The sequence below is a fragment of the Manacus vitellinus genome, unplaced genomic scaffold, assembly GCF_001715985.3.
Source record: "Manacus vitellinus isolate BGI_N305 unplaced genomic scaffold, ASM171598v3 scaffold_5_pilon, whole genome shotgun sequence".
Lineage (NCBI taxonomy): Eukaryota > Metazoa > Chordata > Aves > Passeriformes > Pipridae > Manacus > Manacus vitellinus.
The window spans coordinates 31,988,029-32,003,131 of NW_021940682.1; the positions used below are offsets into that span (position 1 = coordinate 31,988,029).

At 37.8% G+C, this 15,103-nt stretch overlaps 1 protein-coding gene across 1 annotated transcript in view; it reads right to left on the reverse strand.

Moving 5' to 3' along the window:
- Window positions 1–14,234, reverse strand: part of MYRFL (myelin regulatory factor like) — a 39,440-nt gene extending 25,206 nt beyond the window's left edge. Inside the window, exons 1-6 of the mRNA XM_018080256.1 lie at window positions 14,189–14,234; window positions 8,691–8,781; window positions 5,285–5,352; window positions 4,932–5,190; window positions 3,713–3,804; window positions 1,756–1,903 (exon numbers count right to left, since the gene is read on the reverse strand). Coding sequence (XP_017935745.1) covers window positions 1,756–1,903; window positions 3,713–3,804; window positions 4,932–5,190; window positions 5,285–5,352; window positions 8,691–8,781; window positions 14,189–14,234 — 704 coding nt within the window. The remainder of the gene's footprint in view (window positions 1–1,755; window positions 1,904–3,712; window positions 3,805–4,931; window positions 5,191–5,284; window positions 5,353–8,690; window positions 8,782–14,188) is intronic.
- Window positions 14,235–15,103: the final 869 nt, after the last annotated feature.

Below are 15,103 nucleotides of genomic sequence, written 5' to 3' on the forward strand. Positions count from 1 at the left end.
AGGGAAAAAGGGAACTATTTCAAAACTACTAAGTCGTATGTTACTTCATATTTAAAATTATAATGAAGTGTCCACCATCTACTCAAACCATTGTTATTAAGGAAGTAAAACTTCTCCAGTTCCTTCCTACAGTGGGTAATTTTTTTATTGATGTAGGAAATGTATGTACTTCATAGTAGGGAAAGGAGTAATTTTTCAGATTTAGGTGTGTAGCAAGTTCATTAACTCATATTCTTAAAGCAATTTCAGACTATTTGCTTGCATGCAGACAAACAGTTTGAGAAGCAAAAATTAAACATTTCCATGGCTCCAAGTTGAAGTGTTTGGAACAATGACTCCCAAAGAGCAATTCTGTGTTATAATTTTCTGAGTATGTCATTTACAGTAATTAAGAGCAAACACATAATTTGTTCTTAGTGCACAAAGAATGGTGAGTCTTACAGTAAATAACTTTTAGGTAGCAAGGGATATCCCTGTCACACAAGCATCCCCTGTTGGAAATATGCTTCGAATTCCTTTTTCTATTCAGAATTTAAGTCTTCAGACAACATCTTTGGAACAGAGCCTCACCGATATGGGGCAAGGGGCCAAGACAGTGCCATCAGACAAAATGCAGGGCATAACTAACGGCAGAGTAACCTTTTCTAATGAATCCACCTTAGCTAATAGCATTTTTGTTGTGAAAATTAAATTACCAAAAGGTTAAAATACTGTATGAATAAAATGGAAAATAATGATTAACCTGAGAAATGCCCCTAAAGAAGGCACAGCAGTTTGAAGGCATAGGATCAATCCATCTACAATGAATAATGATAAGCACATGAGTCTTTTGAGGCTAACAGAATACAGGACCACTACTCAAAAAATCTGTGCAATGTGTTGTAATTACAGTGCATCTTGGAACAATGGCACTGCTGTTGACCTCACACAGTAAAATGTGTTCTGCTCCCATCACAGTGTGCAAACAGGGAACATCAGTGTCCACTAATGACACTGATACAACCTCAACTCCCATGAGAGTTTTCGGCAGGCTAGGCTAGAGGAACATTAAAATTTACTATGCAATATAATTCCTGTGGAGACAGTGACAAATTTTGTGTACCAATCCTGAAGAACTAACCAGATGCTGTAGAAAAGGCTTAATTTGTTAAAAGGGTTCATTCACTAAATATTAGAATGAAGAAAATCAGGGATGTAAAGTGAACTTGGAATGACCTTTCCCAGATCATGTGGCCAAAAAAAGAAAAATATTTACAGTTTGATTTACACAGGAAAACTCTAAACCTTTAACTAAAACAGTTGCATGCCATACATAGGTGTCTATAGTTTTTAAGACTTAGGTTATATGAGCTCAGAAGTAATACAGTTATCTTCTAATTCCATTTTTCTTTAATGTTTTAGGCCTCTAGAAGGAAAGGTGCCAAATGCTTGGTAATTACTTGCCCCAATGAGCTTGACAAAATAAACAAAAAGTTAACTGGTATTTTAACTCACTTTTCTTTAGTCCCTAAATCCCAGAAGGGAAATCAGAAAACCTGCCATGAATTTCAACCAGTGTTTAAAGATCTACTTATCTGATACATCTGCAAGGTCATACTTCATCATGCCTGTTATATTTGCTTCTCTGATCTTATGTCCAGTAAGAACAAAGGATGCCAAATGTATTGTTTATTCCTACAAAACTATGATAACAGGGAAAAAAAAAAGAAAAAACCACAAGGAACCACGTTTTCAGATGCAAACATCAGTGCTTACAATTTTTCGTAATTAGAGTTAAACAAGCTGTTCCACTGAGACGTTTGATATGGTTGCCATGTTAGAGCTTGACAGCATTTTTCCAAAGCTGCATTCTGTCCATCACTGTCATATTCTTGCAGTTCAGCAGCACAGTCCTTAAGAGTTGCTGTAGAGACATAGTGACAATTCAGTTATCACTTTTGGAACTAGCCAAAAGTCCTACATAAACATTTTTATAAATATATTTACATATATACACATACATATAAATCATAAATGCATTGCATAGATATTTTAATCTGATTGTCCTTTGCAGTCATTCCAGAAGATTGCTCTAGAAAATAAATTTTTCAGCTTTCCTGATTTGCAAAATATTACTAGGAAATATTGCAATATTTGCAAAATATTATTAGAAGTAGCACTTCCTATTTTTTATTCTCTCCTTTGGGGAGGGGGAAAAAGGAAAGCTAAGCATTTTACTGTACATCTGCAACACTGCAAGAACCAATTAAGCAAAATAATTACATTTGTTTCTCATTCTCTCTACTACAGATTTAAACTGAAGAACATACAGCAGGAAGCACAGTTTTCCAATAGCAAGCACATTCACCACTACCTCTGGTTGATCTGGTTACTGCTATGATACTATAAATTATAAATTTCTGAGATAGACAGGGTTAACCACAATTCTCTGATACTTACATTTTATGAAGACAGAGGAGAATGTGATGAGACAGATAAATAGAGTGCAGTAAGGATAGGACAAAATATGTCATTGAGCATATAAACTAAGATTTACCCACAGCCAGCAATAGCATAGTAAGATAGAGCCTATAGAATCATTTCAAGCCCAAGCTTCTTTTGCAAGTCCTTGCTTCTGACACACAGCCAAGTAAAGATATATATAGATATATATATAGAGAGAGATATACATAAAATGCCACAGTAAAGAAATTTACACCTTATTTCTACATGATCCCCAAGCCACTTTTACCAATGTCTGTGTTCTTTTTCCAATGCACATGTGAGATTTTATTAACAGTGACACCTAAAGAAAGCCTATTTCAAAGCTATGTCTTTAAGCATTAAAAACAGCAATAGCAATTTTAGATACAGAAGTGTCTGTTTGTCTTCTCTTTCCAGCAGTGGTTGACTGAGAGGACTAGTCACAATCAAGAAACACTGATCAAATAATAGATGCCAAAGGAAAAGTAACCTGCTAAATCCAGTTGCTACTCATTAAAAGTATTCTAAAAGATCGATTTAATGCTGAAAAATAACTTACTCTGAAGGAATAACAAGCAACTCTCAAAATTTTCACTAACAGACATGGGTGAAAATTCCTCAGATAAACTGTTCATTACAAACTGTTCATTTGTAGAGAGCTTCACACTTCACAGAAGCTGATTCATTTCTGTACATGCCTGATAAGCCTTTGTGTATCAATTGCTATAAATTTAGCATTCTTATCTTGATAAAACAATGAACCAAATTAATTTGGGGAAGAGGTGGGAAAGAACATACAGCTTTCACCCAGTTTGTGCATGGATACACTTCATGGAAAAAATATGGAGTGGAGGTGATAAAGGGAAACTGAAATCTCTTTAGTCATTTACCACATTAATTCCTTGTAAAGCTGACCCAAAATGGTTTCTTTGCCCAGTCAATTTAGTGACAGGCAAAGTCAGCAGAGTACGGTATCATCTGTGTATTTCAGGTTCACTCACGCATAGAAAAGGGCAGAATACTCTGTCCAGAGAATCCTCAGGAAACATGAACCTCTAATGCTTCTCCACCAAATATAAATAGGTCCTGGTTTTCCAAATCACTGAAAAGGTAAATTCCTCCAAACCTGGTAGTGGAGTACAGACCAGTAATACCACTACCTTTTCAGAGCCAGCAGGAGCTATGCTCTTAAAAGTATTCAATTGTCTATGGCATAAAACGTTAAATTTCATCTTCACGAATTTCTTACCTTGTCTGGAGTCCTGAGACTGCAGTGGAGAATCAGTGACATCACCCAGTAATTGGGAAAGCTTCCTTTTTTTGCCTGATTCTGCAGAAATACTTTTTTAAAAACACGTTGTATTACTTCTTTATAAGTTTAAATACAGATATTACAGAATCATAACAAGAGAACACCCATGTATTTATGATCCTGTTTTAACTACATTGTCATCCAAATTCTGATTTGCTAAGGGGAGGAAATTATTACTGGCTTTTTAAAACTGAATTATCCCATTTTTTGCTTCCAAAACACAATTTATTTATTTATTATTTCATATGAATAAATAAATTGATCTCTTTTAAAAAATATACACAGTGCATAAGTGGCAGGACTTACTGTTTCCTGGCATCTGCATTAAAATCACAGCTTTTATCTTGAATAATTGTACTGCACTGAGCACGAATGTATTTTTGTTCTTGTACACCAGAAAACACCAGTAGCAGGTAACAGTCTTCCCCTTCCCCAGGGAGTGAGATTTCAAAAAATGCATCCTTGTGCAAAAGGAAAAAAAACTTATTCCAAAGTTTTGATACTAAAGAATGTAAACTAGAATATCCTAACAGATCATTCCTTCTGGATGGGGGATAAAAACAAGCCAAATTCCAAGTCTCAGTCAGGGCCAGTAGGAACTCAAACTAAGGTTTCTCCATGTCAATGCATTCTTACTGGGTATCATGGTTGTATGCCTGCACTGGTAAGTGTATTTTAACAGTTAATGTTAAAATACTGGTGTATTTTAAATAATTAGGCATCCAAAACATACAGGTGAGTTAATATGGCAGATGTTATATGAATACCATTTCACTTGCTTCCATAGGTATGACTTTTTCTTTTCTCTTATGTCACTTGCTAGAATACTTACAAGATACTTATGGACAAATCCCTAAAATGGGTACTGCAAAACACATGAGTATTTCTATCATCCAGTTATAAAGCACACGTCGAACCCTCCTTAGCCTTCTAATGTTTTAAAAATTGAAATCCATTCCTACTTCCAATTCGAACTGCAATCAAGATGTTTTAAAGAACCCTCAACCACAAGCACCTCAAAAATGTCTAAACACTGCCATCCTGTGGAAAACCCTACACCCACAGGGATTTACAACCAGTCTTAAACCATGTCTTCTACCAGCCCTACTTTTTTTCGTATCTGTCTCATCCTTTGCATAAAAGTTTTATCATTTACCCAGAAATATGAGATGCATTAGGTTGAAAGTATGAATAATTAAAACCCAAACAGCTGGAGGATGTAGAATGATTCCAAGGAGTCACAGGATTTTCCATCTTCAGACTGCAGCCTTGGGAGATGGTGCAAGGATGCCCAGTGGCACTGGGGTCAGAGTAAGCCTCCATGAACCTGCAGGGAAGCTTGCTGGGTGCCACAGCAGATGGGCATGGGAGCGGAGGCTGCAGCCCACTGGGCCATGTCGTATCATACCATGGGGCTGCAGGAAATAAATGGACAAGAAAATAAGAACATGGGAGAGGAGCTGGAGACCTTGGTACAAGCTTGGGGGAAACTGAATTCACGTCACCTACTCTGTAGCTGTGGTGGAGAACATGGTTCCGATCCAGAGTCCGGTGGGGAGTCTGGCAGCTGGCTTTGCCTAGGGATGAAAAAGAGATTTTAATTTCTACTGGAGCAAGACGTGGAGGATGACAACAGCCAATGCTGAAAGCAGATGGGTGACCACCAGGCTTCTGACAAGAGTCTTCAGAAAGCACTGCCCACCATCTTATGCTTCAACATCACTTATGCTTCATCAGACCATCTCCTATGGCCCTCCCACCTCCCTGCCATGCCAGGAGGCCCCATCCTTACCTGTTCTTCCCCAAACCCCACCTTCACAGCCTGCTGACTTCAATCCTCCTTCCTCCCCATAAGCAGTTCTTCAGCTACCTCCAGGCTACCAGTAACTCTGAATATCCCTCACAAGGGATTTAAGGCCCATTCTCCTAGACTAAAGGTGAGAGATCTGTCTCCAACAGTCCACTCACCTGCCTGAGATTTGAAAGGTTCTTGATTATTTACTCTCTGGTATATATGCTTGATTATATTGTATCATATGTCCTTGTGATACTTTATTTTGCTTTTACAATGTTTCTCTTATTAGACATTGGTAAAGGATTTCTTTCTTAAAGTGAGACCTGGAACTACACCATAGTTTAAACTAGACCAAGTCCACTGGTCTAGCAACAAGCAGAGGTTCCCACAGTGTGTAGCAAAACCACTTCATTCCTTCTGCAATGAAAACAGGAGCATCCTAAGCCCAACAGCAGACCAGTAGAGCGAACCAGTGGTTCTGTCTTCAGTCAGCTGAGGGCACAGGTCTGTCACACATATTTATTTCAAGTTTTTCAGTCAACAGTGGTGCCTTCATAGCAGCTTAAGGTAGAGAAAATCCTATGCCATCTTGCTGACATTTAAAAAACTACAGAGGATTCCTGTGTTACATTAGAAATAGATGGAGGTTCAAGAAATGGACTGGGTTCTCAACTCTTTCAGGTATTTCTATGAAATGTCAGCTCAAACACTGCTTTGAAGTGCCTGAAAGGCAAGTGCTCAAGATGCATGTTAGGCTAAAAATGCTAAAGCAAAGGAAGGGTGACAGAAATTTACTGAGACACACCTCCTTGGCTAAGGCCCAGTGTTCTGGTAAAAGCTGAAAAAAATAAAATTCCTTAAAGAGAACACTCATATTCATAAAACACATGTTCCCACATACATAGCAAATATTTTCAAGCATCAGTGAAAAATTTGTATCACCCAATTTTTGTCCTACTGTTTCTACTTCAGGTTTTGTATTCCTGAGTTTGGATGACATCAGAGAGAGGCAGTTGCATTTTTGGTTACAGTCTATTACTTTTGACACATGCTTGCATATGTCATAATGGTATTTCTAGTGGTTTTCTAACACATCACATCCACAACCCTGCATTTCGGGTTAGCTTCAACTACATGATTCCTCTTTAAAAATTAATTTTAAAATTCCTTGTTAGAATATTCTTTTATTTCCTTCAAAATAGATTTTCTGGTGCTTTTAAATACCATGACTACACTCTAAACCTTGTTTTCAACTTTGAATAGAGTTAGTAAACATGTAATTCTTTTTTCCTATGGGATACTTGATCCAGAGATACTGAATTCCAATTGTGCCTTTTAAAATTTAAAAAAAGTACACTTATAAAAGTCTAAAACTTCACTTCCACAGACTTCCTGTTCTGGTTTCAAATGCTGTCTTAGGTGCTTGATTTCTGCTTTAAGTTAATGTTTCAGTAAAATACAGACACTTTCTAGGAGAAAGAAAGTATTTATGAAGTACAGCAGTAGTCGGGATATGTCTCCAAGTTAGAACTTTACTGAAACTGATACTGTGCTTTTTTGAGGAAAAAAAATAATCTGTAGTTTAAATTATTGTGTATTACAGCCACAGTGTATCAATTAAATACCTACTTAGGAAAGGACACAGCAACCCTTTTGCTCCTTTCGCTGATGAAGAGGAAGTTATTACTGTAGGAAAAGATGAGGAAATCACATGGTACTTCACATGTGATGCAAGAGAACAATAAATGTAACGCTGATGGTCTGTCTGATGCAAGATGACCTTTAATGGAAATTTCCAGGTGTCCCCAAGACTGTGGTGGTAACAGCACCCTTTTCATTGCACTCTCCATTCAGTATTGTACATGCCAATATGGAGATGTGCATTTTATATGTATATATGAAGGTTTTTAGTATTTTTCTCCTTTGACATGTTTTGGCAAGTTCCCTTATGAGATTCTATTCTGTTTATGCACAAACAGTCTGTAATAGAGACAAATACTTAACAATTTGACTTGTAGAGATCTAACAATTCAGAAAATGTTCTTAATCCCAGAAATAACAAAGTATGACTGTACTATTAGTGTAAACTTCTGTTCAGCCTTCAAACCTATAACAGCTTTACAAATGGTTTTCTTGCATGTAAATACTTTGTAGCTCTGTAACTATAATATCTCACTTACCTAAGCTACATAATAGCATATATATACACATTCATAGCTCTGCTATATTTTGTGTATAAAAGTCAAATAATAACATTTTAAAATTGTCAGACAGGAGTTCAATAATCCAGTTAACCTAAAACATGTTTAGTGACTCTAAAAATAAAGGTTATGGATATTTACACATAAACTCCTCTTCATTCTTTATTTTTATAGCTTGGGCAGAGAGAATAAATTCATTATTCATGATTTAGCACAGGCATAAGCCTATTTAGCCCACTGTAAGTAAACATGTGTACTGCTGAGTGTGTCTAGAATGAAAAATCTCATTTAATTATTTTTAAAACATCTCCTCTTGCTCTGCTTCTTGGCAAATGCAAGTGTCAGTCCATTAGTACATTCACAACAGTCATCTGACCATTGTCTAGATGAAAGATTTGGGTTTTAAGTCTTTGATAGATCATAATCTTTCCACTCTTGACCATAAACCTCTGCACTATGCCTCTTTGAATCTCTTAGTCTCAAAAGAGATTAATTGACAGTTTCTGTCCTGAATTAAGTATCAGGATGAAAACAGTAGCTCTGCTTCCCGCAAACTGGGAGATTTCCATTATTCTCTCAGTGTATTTATACACTAGTCTCACTTTTATCACTTATTCTGTTCACAAACAGTAAACTGGCATTTACAGGGATGTTAAAGTAACAGCTTTGTATTTAATGCCACAATTAGCTTAACAGTTTTGAATCAACTCAGACTTTTATCATTCGTTCTGTTGAACAAGACAACCGTATTTCTATTACTGTCTGTACTTCATTTTTTCCAAATCTTCTTACAGAGCTTCAAGAAACAGTATCAAGAGAGCCACAATCCTCTTGAAACTCAGATTTAATCATGGCACTAATCAAAACAATTTCAGAGATGTGGCTAAGGAGGGGAAGTATCTGTTGCTATAATACTTACAAGGTACCAAACTCTATGTCACTACTAATGAATTCTTCCAACATGCTTGTATCCACCATGGGATTCTCCAAGGCTCCATGGACATCTTGCCCTAAAATTAAAGAAGACAGAAATTCAGAGGGAATCATGTTTCATACTAATTAATGCTGCCCATACTCCTACACAAAGGAAAATCAAATCCATCCTGCCTTATATCTAACAGGTGGGTTTCACTCCTGGTTTAGTCACTCTGGGAAAAAGGATGATGAGAAATGCAGGGGCAGATGCAGATGACAGGGCAGCACCAGGCAAACAGCAGTGCATGTATGGCATTAAGGCTTCAGTGAACTACTACAGCAGGAGGATGAAGGACTCCAATCTGCAACTGGGAAAAGAGGTTTAGAAGATAATTTCCAACTCCTTTACACTGGGGTCAAAACAGTTTGTTGCGCTGAAGCTCAGACATTGTCTCAGATCCACTTTCTGGATTAGTACTGCAAGTGAATTTCTGAAACACTCAATTTAAATATCCACCATCTGAGTTTAAAGAAAGCACAAATAAAGCTTTAGAAATGTTTGGTGGTTTCCTTTTCTCCTACTCAAAAAAACCCCAGCCCACTACCATGTTAAATGTATTAACAAATAGAAAGGTTCAGTACTTTGCCCTTTGTTGCTTGGTAACTGAAGGCTATAAACAGATTTTATGATTATAAAGTTTCCGCACTTCATGACAACTTTCACAGAAAGTCAACCAGAGATCTCTAAAAAACCCAACCAAGCAGTCCTCCTCTGCAGGCTCCACACCTCTCCAGCAAGCCTTCCGCAAATACAGGTGTGCCCAGTCACAGAGGAAACAAGATAAGGACCTTGACATTCCTGCTTGCACTACATGTGGCTCTGTTCCACTTCTGTGCAAGATAAAATGGATCAGCCCACACACGCAGAGCTGTGTGGCTCAGCCCCGTGTCTGACACCAACCCTGTCCCCTCAGCTCTGTGGCAGCATGGGAGAACACAAAAGGTTAATCGCTGCCATTGAGCAGAGGAGCAGTGACTGCCTTTGTTGTGTTTGTTGTCTTCTCACTGTACTAGCTTGTACAGTAAAAAGTCATATCATAATGTATCTTCAGTTGTTTTCTGATGTCTCTGACTGATACAGTTCCTTCAGTGTTTAGAAAAGGACTTAACAAGAAGCAGCACCTAAATATCCACCACCTTGCACAGGAATTTCCTCATGTGTCTGTCAATACATAAATTTACATTGCTAATGAACATTTCCTGAATTGCTTTGTGATCACTGATTAATCTAGGTACTGTTTAGTTATTGCTGCTGCAGGCTTAATTTTTACTGCCTTTCACGGAGGGATAGCAACTTGCAGGTGTGCTACTGATAGATCTCAATATATTGACATTGTATATAAACCTGTCTGCCACACACTAGAGAAGAACAGATTCAATAGGTGCAGCACACCAACTTGCCTCAGAAAAATTGTTAATATGGCAAGTTGTGAAGCAGCAGCACAGCACTTTGCAAAACCAGTTTGAGTATAAAAGAGCCTGGCTTTCCTTAGCAGCCTTCCTCAAACTTGTTGGAGACTCATCTTTTCATTCTTCGTGTCTGAATGCAGGACACTCCCACCCTGAACCACAAACACCTCTCCTTTTACTTATATAGTCCTTGGGAAAATTATTCCATCACCTTCTCCTTATTTTACCCACCTGTTTTCCTGTTCAAATTGCCTAGCCTTCATACCTTTATTACTAACATGAGGCCAGAGGTCATATACAAAGTGTCTTTCCTGTACCACAAAACCGAGAATCTTTTATTTTGACCAAGGTCAGAGACAGGCTCTTCTGAATCAAGGAATACAGCTATGAATCAAACAAGGATAAGGCCTTTCAAATGGGCATCCCACAGTCCAGAGATTAGCTCTGTTGCAAAGTGATGACAACAGCAATATATATTAGTCCTTCTTAATCTCTCCACTTTGCATGAACGGTTAAATAAGAAGAAGGAAAGAACAAGTAATTCAGTGCTGGGAGAAGAAGGAAGCACACCAGGAAGATGATAGTAATGAATGTTCGTGATCCAGGTGCATGGAAGAGCTAGTACATTTTGCTGCCCTGTACAACTTCATTCTTTCTTTCCAAATGTACTTTCCAGGTCATTGGCATTGTGCTTGCACTGGGATCTGTTTCAGCAGAGGAGGAGTTGTCTAAAAATTGTCAGCTCTTCCACTGACTTCTGTTTCTTTGTCCATTCTGGCCTAGCCTGTCCCTAATGCCCAGCTGCAGGCCCCAAAGGAGCAATATGAACGCCAGTCTCCTAATCCGGCAGTTGCTCTTTGGCAGTCATTCCTTCCTTTACTCCAGCCATGAGCCTCTGATCACCTGGCTCCTGAGCTTCACTCTATGGTCCTGTAACCAACAGTCACATCCCCAAAAAACCTGCCATGATTAATTCTCCCAACACTTCTGTGTAGTGCCTTATGTATATCTGCATTTAAATCCATTGCCTCCTTTTCAGTGGTATCTAAATGCAAAGTGAAGGATGGGAGACAGAGAAATAGTATTGACTAAAAACCAATGCTACAATGCTAAACTGATCATTTCCCAACATTAAAAGAGGATGCCAGGAAGTTTCCAGCCATCTGTAGTTAGATTTGTGTAGTAGTATCAGCTACTCTACACAGGGAAGAATCGTTAAATACAGCTCAAGGTGTAAAAATGGCACACAGAACATGGTCAGTGTTCAGTAATACCTGCTTGCTGAACAGACAGGAGCTCTAAATTATGCTCCTGTATGGGTAACATGGAATATAAGTATACAGAGAGGTAGTGATTCCACCAAGAGATTTCTTTAGATCGTGGAGAGTCTGAGACCAAGCACATGCATTTCAGACACCTCAGTGTACCTCACAAGAAGAAAAAAAGAAAAGATTGAGTTTAACACTGTAACTAGGTTGACCTTCCATCAGGTTTCTCAACCCATTGATAACATCAGCAAGGACTACTCTACCACACACAGGCAGAAGAGCTAATCAGGAGCTCTGACCTTCCTTTGACAAATAGGAATTTATTGATTCTAAAATGCAAAATGTTTTAAATACTCATTTCAACAGAAATAATAGAAAAAACCTGCATCAAAGATGAAACCTCTAGTGTGCAAGTGAAACGAAACAGAAAAAAAGAAAAGAACTTCCCAAAACAGCCACATGGCAAGAGAAAAGCCATTTACTTGAATGAGAAAAGGCCAAGGTCAAATCCCAGAGTCATATCAAATCTAAGAGGTCTATGACCTACTGAAAGAAGTGATATCAGGAAAACAATTATCTCACTTTCCTTGAAAAAAAATCTTGCTTCAGACTGTCCCCTCAATATTGCAGATGCACATTTACATTACTAATGAGTGTCAAAACAAACATGCCCTGTAAGGAATTAAAGCAACAGGGTAAATGGGATCCTTTTTGCTCATGAATTTCAAATCATCTTACAAAGCAGATCTATAAATGAGCTTAGCTGCCAGCTACGTTTGTAAGCCAAAACTGAACCACCGATCACCATTCCCCACTTGATACTGCAGGATTCAGCTTTTTCATAGCCTGGAAAGACAGTATTCTAACACTGTTATGACCACTCGCAGAGGTCACCAAATTAGCACTAGCAGTCTGACTCTTGCGTCCTGAGGTGGTGTTATAAAGCCAGCACACAAACTGTAGTGCTAAACTGGAGAGAGGCCATAAGTTAGAGCTGGCTTTGTATTTAGTAAACGTAACCCCTGCTTGAAAAGAGAGCTAACACCACTTTAATTCAGTTTTCTCCCTTTTCAGATTTACCTATGGTTTAACAGCAAGAGTAGTCTATCCCATACTGAATGAATGATTACCTCTTGTAGCCTTGACACATATCTGCGTTCAGAAAACGAACTTCAGCCATCCAACGGCATCCCTGCACACTGTATGGCATTAGCAGGCCTTTGCCACGTTCTAGTGTGACACAGCAGAACCACACGACATCACCAAAGGAACATGACATCCCAAGATGTTTCATTTTTCCTGCAATTAATTGGAATCAACAGGGTTTCTTCCTTTCACACTGGCACAGACTACCAAGCTATCTTCTTAAAAGAGTTAAACTATTAATTATAGAATTAAAAGTAGTAATTCTAGTTAAAGAGCTCATACAGGTAAAATTTCTGCAATACTACCATCGCAGTATCAGTGTCATAAAAGCCAACAGAACCTAGACTACTCCCTAGAAAATCATGTTTTCCAAGTAGGTTCCTAAAAAAAAAATTCTGAGATTTTCTTATATAATTCATGTCCAACACTATTTTGAGCATTTATCAGCTATGCAATGCAGTGGTTGAACAAACAGCCTGGTAAAAAGTATGTTGCTGAAAGCAAACCCAAGAAAGTTTCTTAGTTTTTAACCTCCACAACTTAAACTGAACTTAAGGAACATGGTATGAACTTCCTAACATCTATAAACAACACATTTGCAAGCTAGCAGCCCTAGTTCGTGATTCACTGATTCAAATTTCTTCTCTTAAATACATTTTCTTGATCAATGTTGGAGAATCTTCAATTTCTTAGTTTGAAAATAAAACTTAAAAGTTACAATTGCCATCTCTCACCAAGGCCAACAGAGGGGCAGGGAAAAAAAAAGAAACAAAATCACAACAAGGTAAAGTTTGCCAAGTTACTTTGAGATTAGGATCACATGAATACCCGTACAGGTAACAGAAGAACAAATACAGAAAAAGTTTAGTATAAAAAGGTTAATAAAAAATAAATAAGGGCAAAGTGCAAATGGGAGAAAGGGAAAGAAAATTCTTGATAAAAAATAAAAAGTAAAAGGACTTTGAACAGCCATTTTGGATCACATTATTGCAGAGCCTAAGAAATGCAGTTTTATCATGGAATCCATTAGAAAGTAAATTATGCAGTAACAAAAAGTCAGGAAATTAATGCAACCTACTTGAACAGAAAATGTCTTTGGGAAAAAGTCAGAATGACAGCTGATCCCAGGAAAAAGACAAAAATATCCAAGTTTACCTTCTCAGAAGGATCCTGATACTGCCACAATTACCATTTTACCAATTTCTATAAGGCCATTTCAGAAGAAGGGGAAAGAAAACCCTCTTTAACCTGACAAGACTGAGCAGGGAGCAAGATCTCTAACCTCATGAAAATCACGAAGATTTCAGAAGTGATAACTTGCAAGAAGACCTCATTTACTTCCCAGTTTTTCTTCAAGGCAATTACCATGGCAGTACTGCAGGCTCTGCTGAGTCCACCTGTCTTTTGGTTTCCTGGCCGGAGTACAAAGAAGAAGGCACTGCTGCACATCTGTACCACTTGTACTATTTCATTGCCTTACACAATAGCTTTGTGTAAACAGAGTTTTGGGTTTCAGGGTTCATCTTCCTCCTTCCTTCCTCAGTTACCCCCAAACAATTACTGTGTTTTTGTTGCCACCAAAAATTTTTAAGACTTCCTCTTGAAACTAGACTCTTACCTTCAAAGAACTGCTGTAAGGCCTCATTTTCTCCCACCACATCCATGAAAATCCAGTAGAACTGTTTTGCTTTCCTACCGCTTGAAGAGTTCCCGCTGAGAAAAATGCACTGTTTCTTCTCCAGATGATTACCAACATGCCAAGGAACACTTCATGTTTTTTTCAGAGGTTTCAATGAATTTGTTCCAGCTGATTTCATTCCTCCATAACTAGAGCCACAGTTATACTTAAGCTTTATGTAAAGGACTTAAACTACACGTAAAGGAAAATCTGACAAGCCTTTTGAGGCAAGGTGAAGGTGATGTGTATTCTATCCGGTAAGTAAGTCTAATGTTCTTGCTTCAAGGACCTTTGGTCCCAGTACTAACTATAATTACACATGCGCAAAAAATGCAGCAATAAAAATTACTTATCTTGTCTTTGTACTTTCACACAGGTCATATAATTAATACTACTGACGAAATCAATAGTAATCAAAAATGCAAGAGCAAAGCCATCATTAGTAGGGAAGTAAAATTTCTAATTGTTACTAACAAAATTAAATTACAGAATTACCTGTTTATCTGAGGTAGCATTGAAAAACATATGGGAAAGCTAAACATGGAACAAAGCTCTTTGCTCTTGCTAAGCAGCAAATCCTATTTTCTATTTTCTATTTCATTTTCTCTGATTTCATCTTTGAACACTAAAAATGGCCCATTTTGTCACCCCTAAGCAAACAGGACAAAAATATTCAGATGTTTTGAGTAGGCAACTGAAAGAGGCATTTGGTTATGAACAAAAGTTTCAATGAAGTCAACTCTGGAATTAGGCTATTTTCTGAAGTAATTACATTCACCACACAAGTAACTGTTGTGCAGTTTTTACAAGCCCTGAGCACTCACGGTGACACAGGCTTCTCATGATAAACAGCTC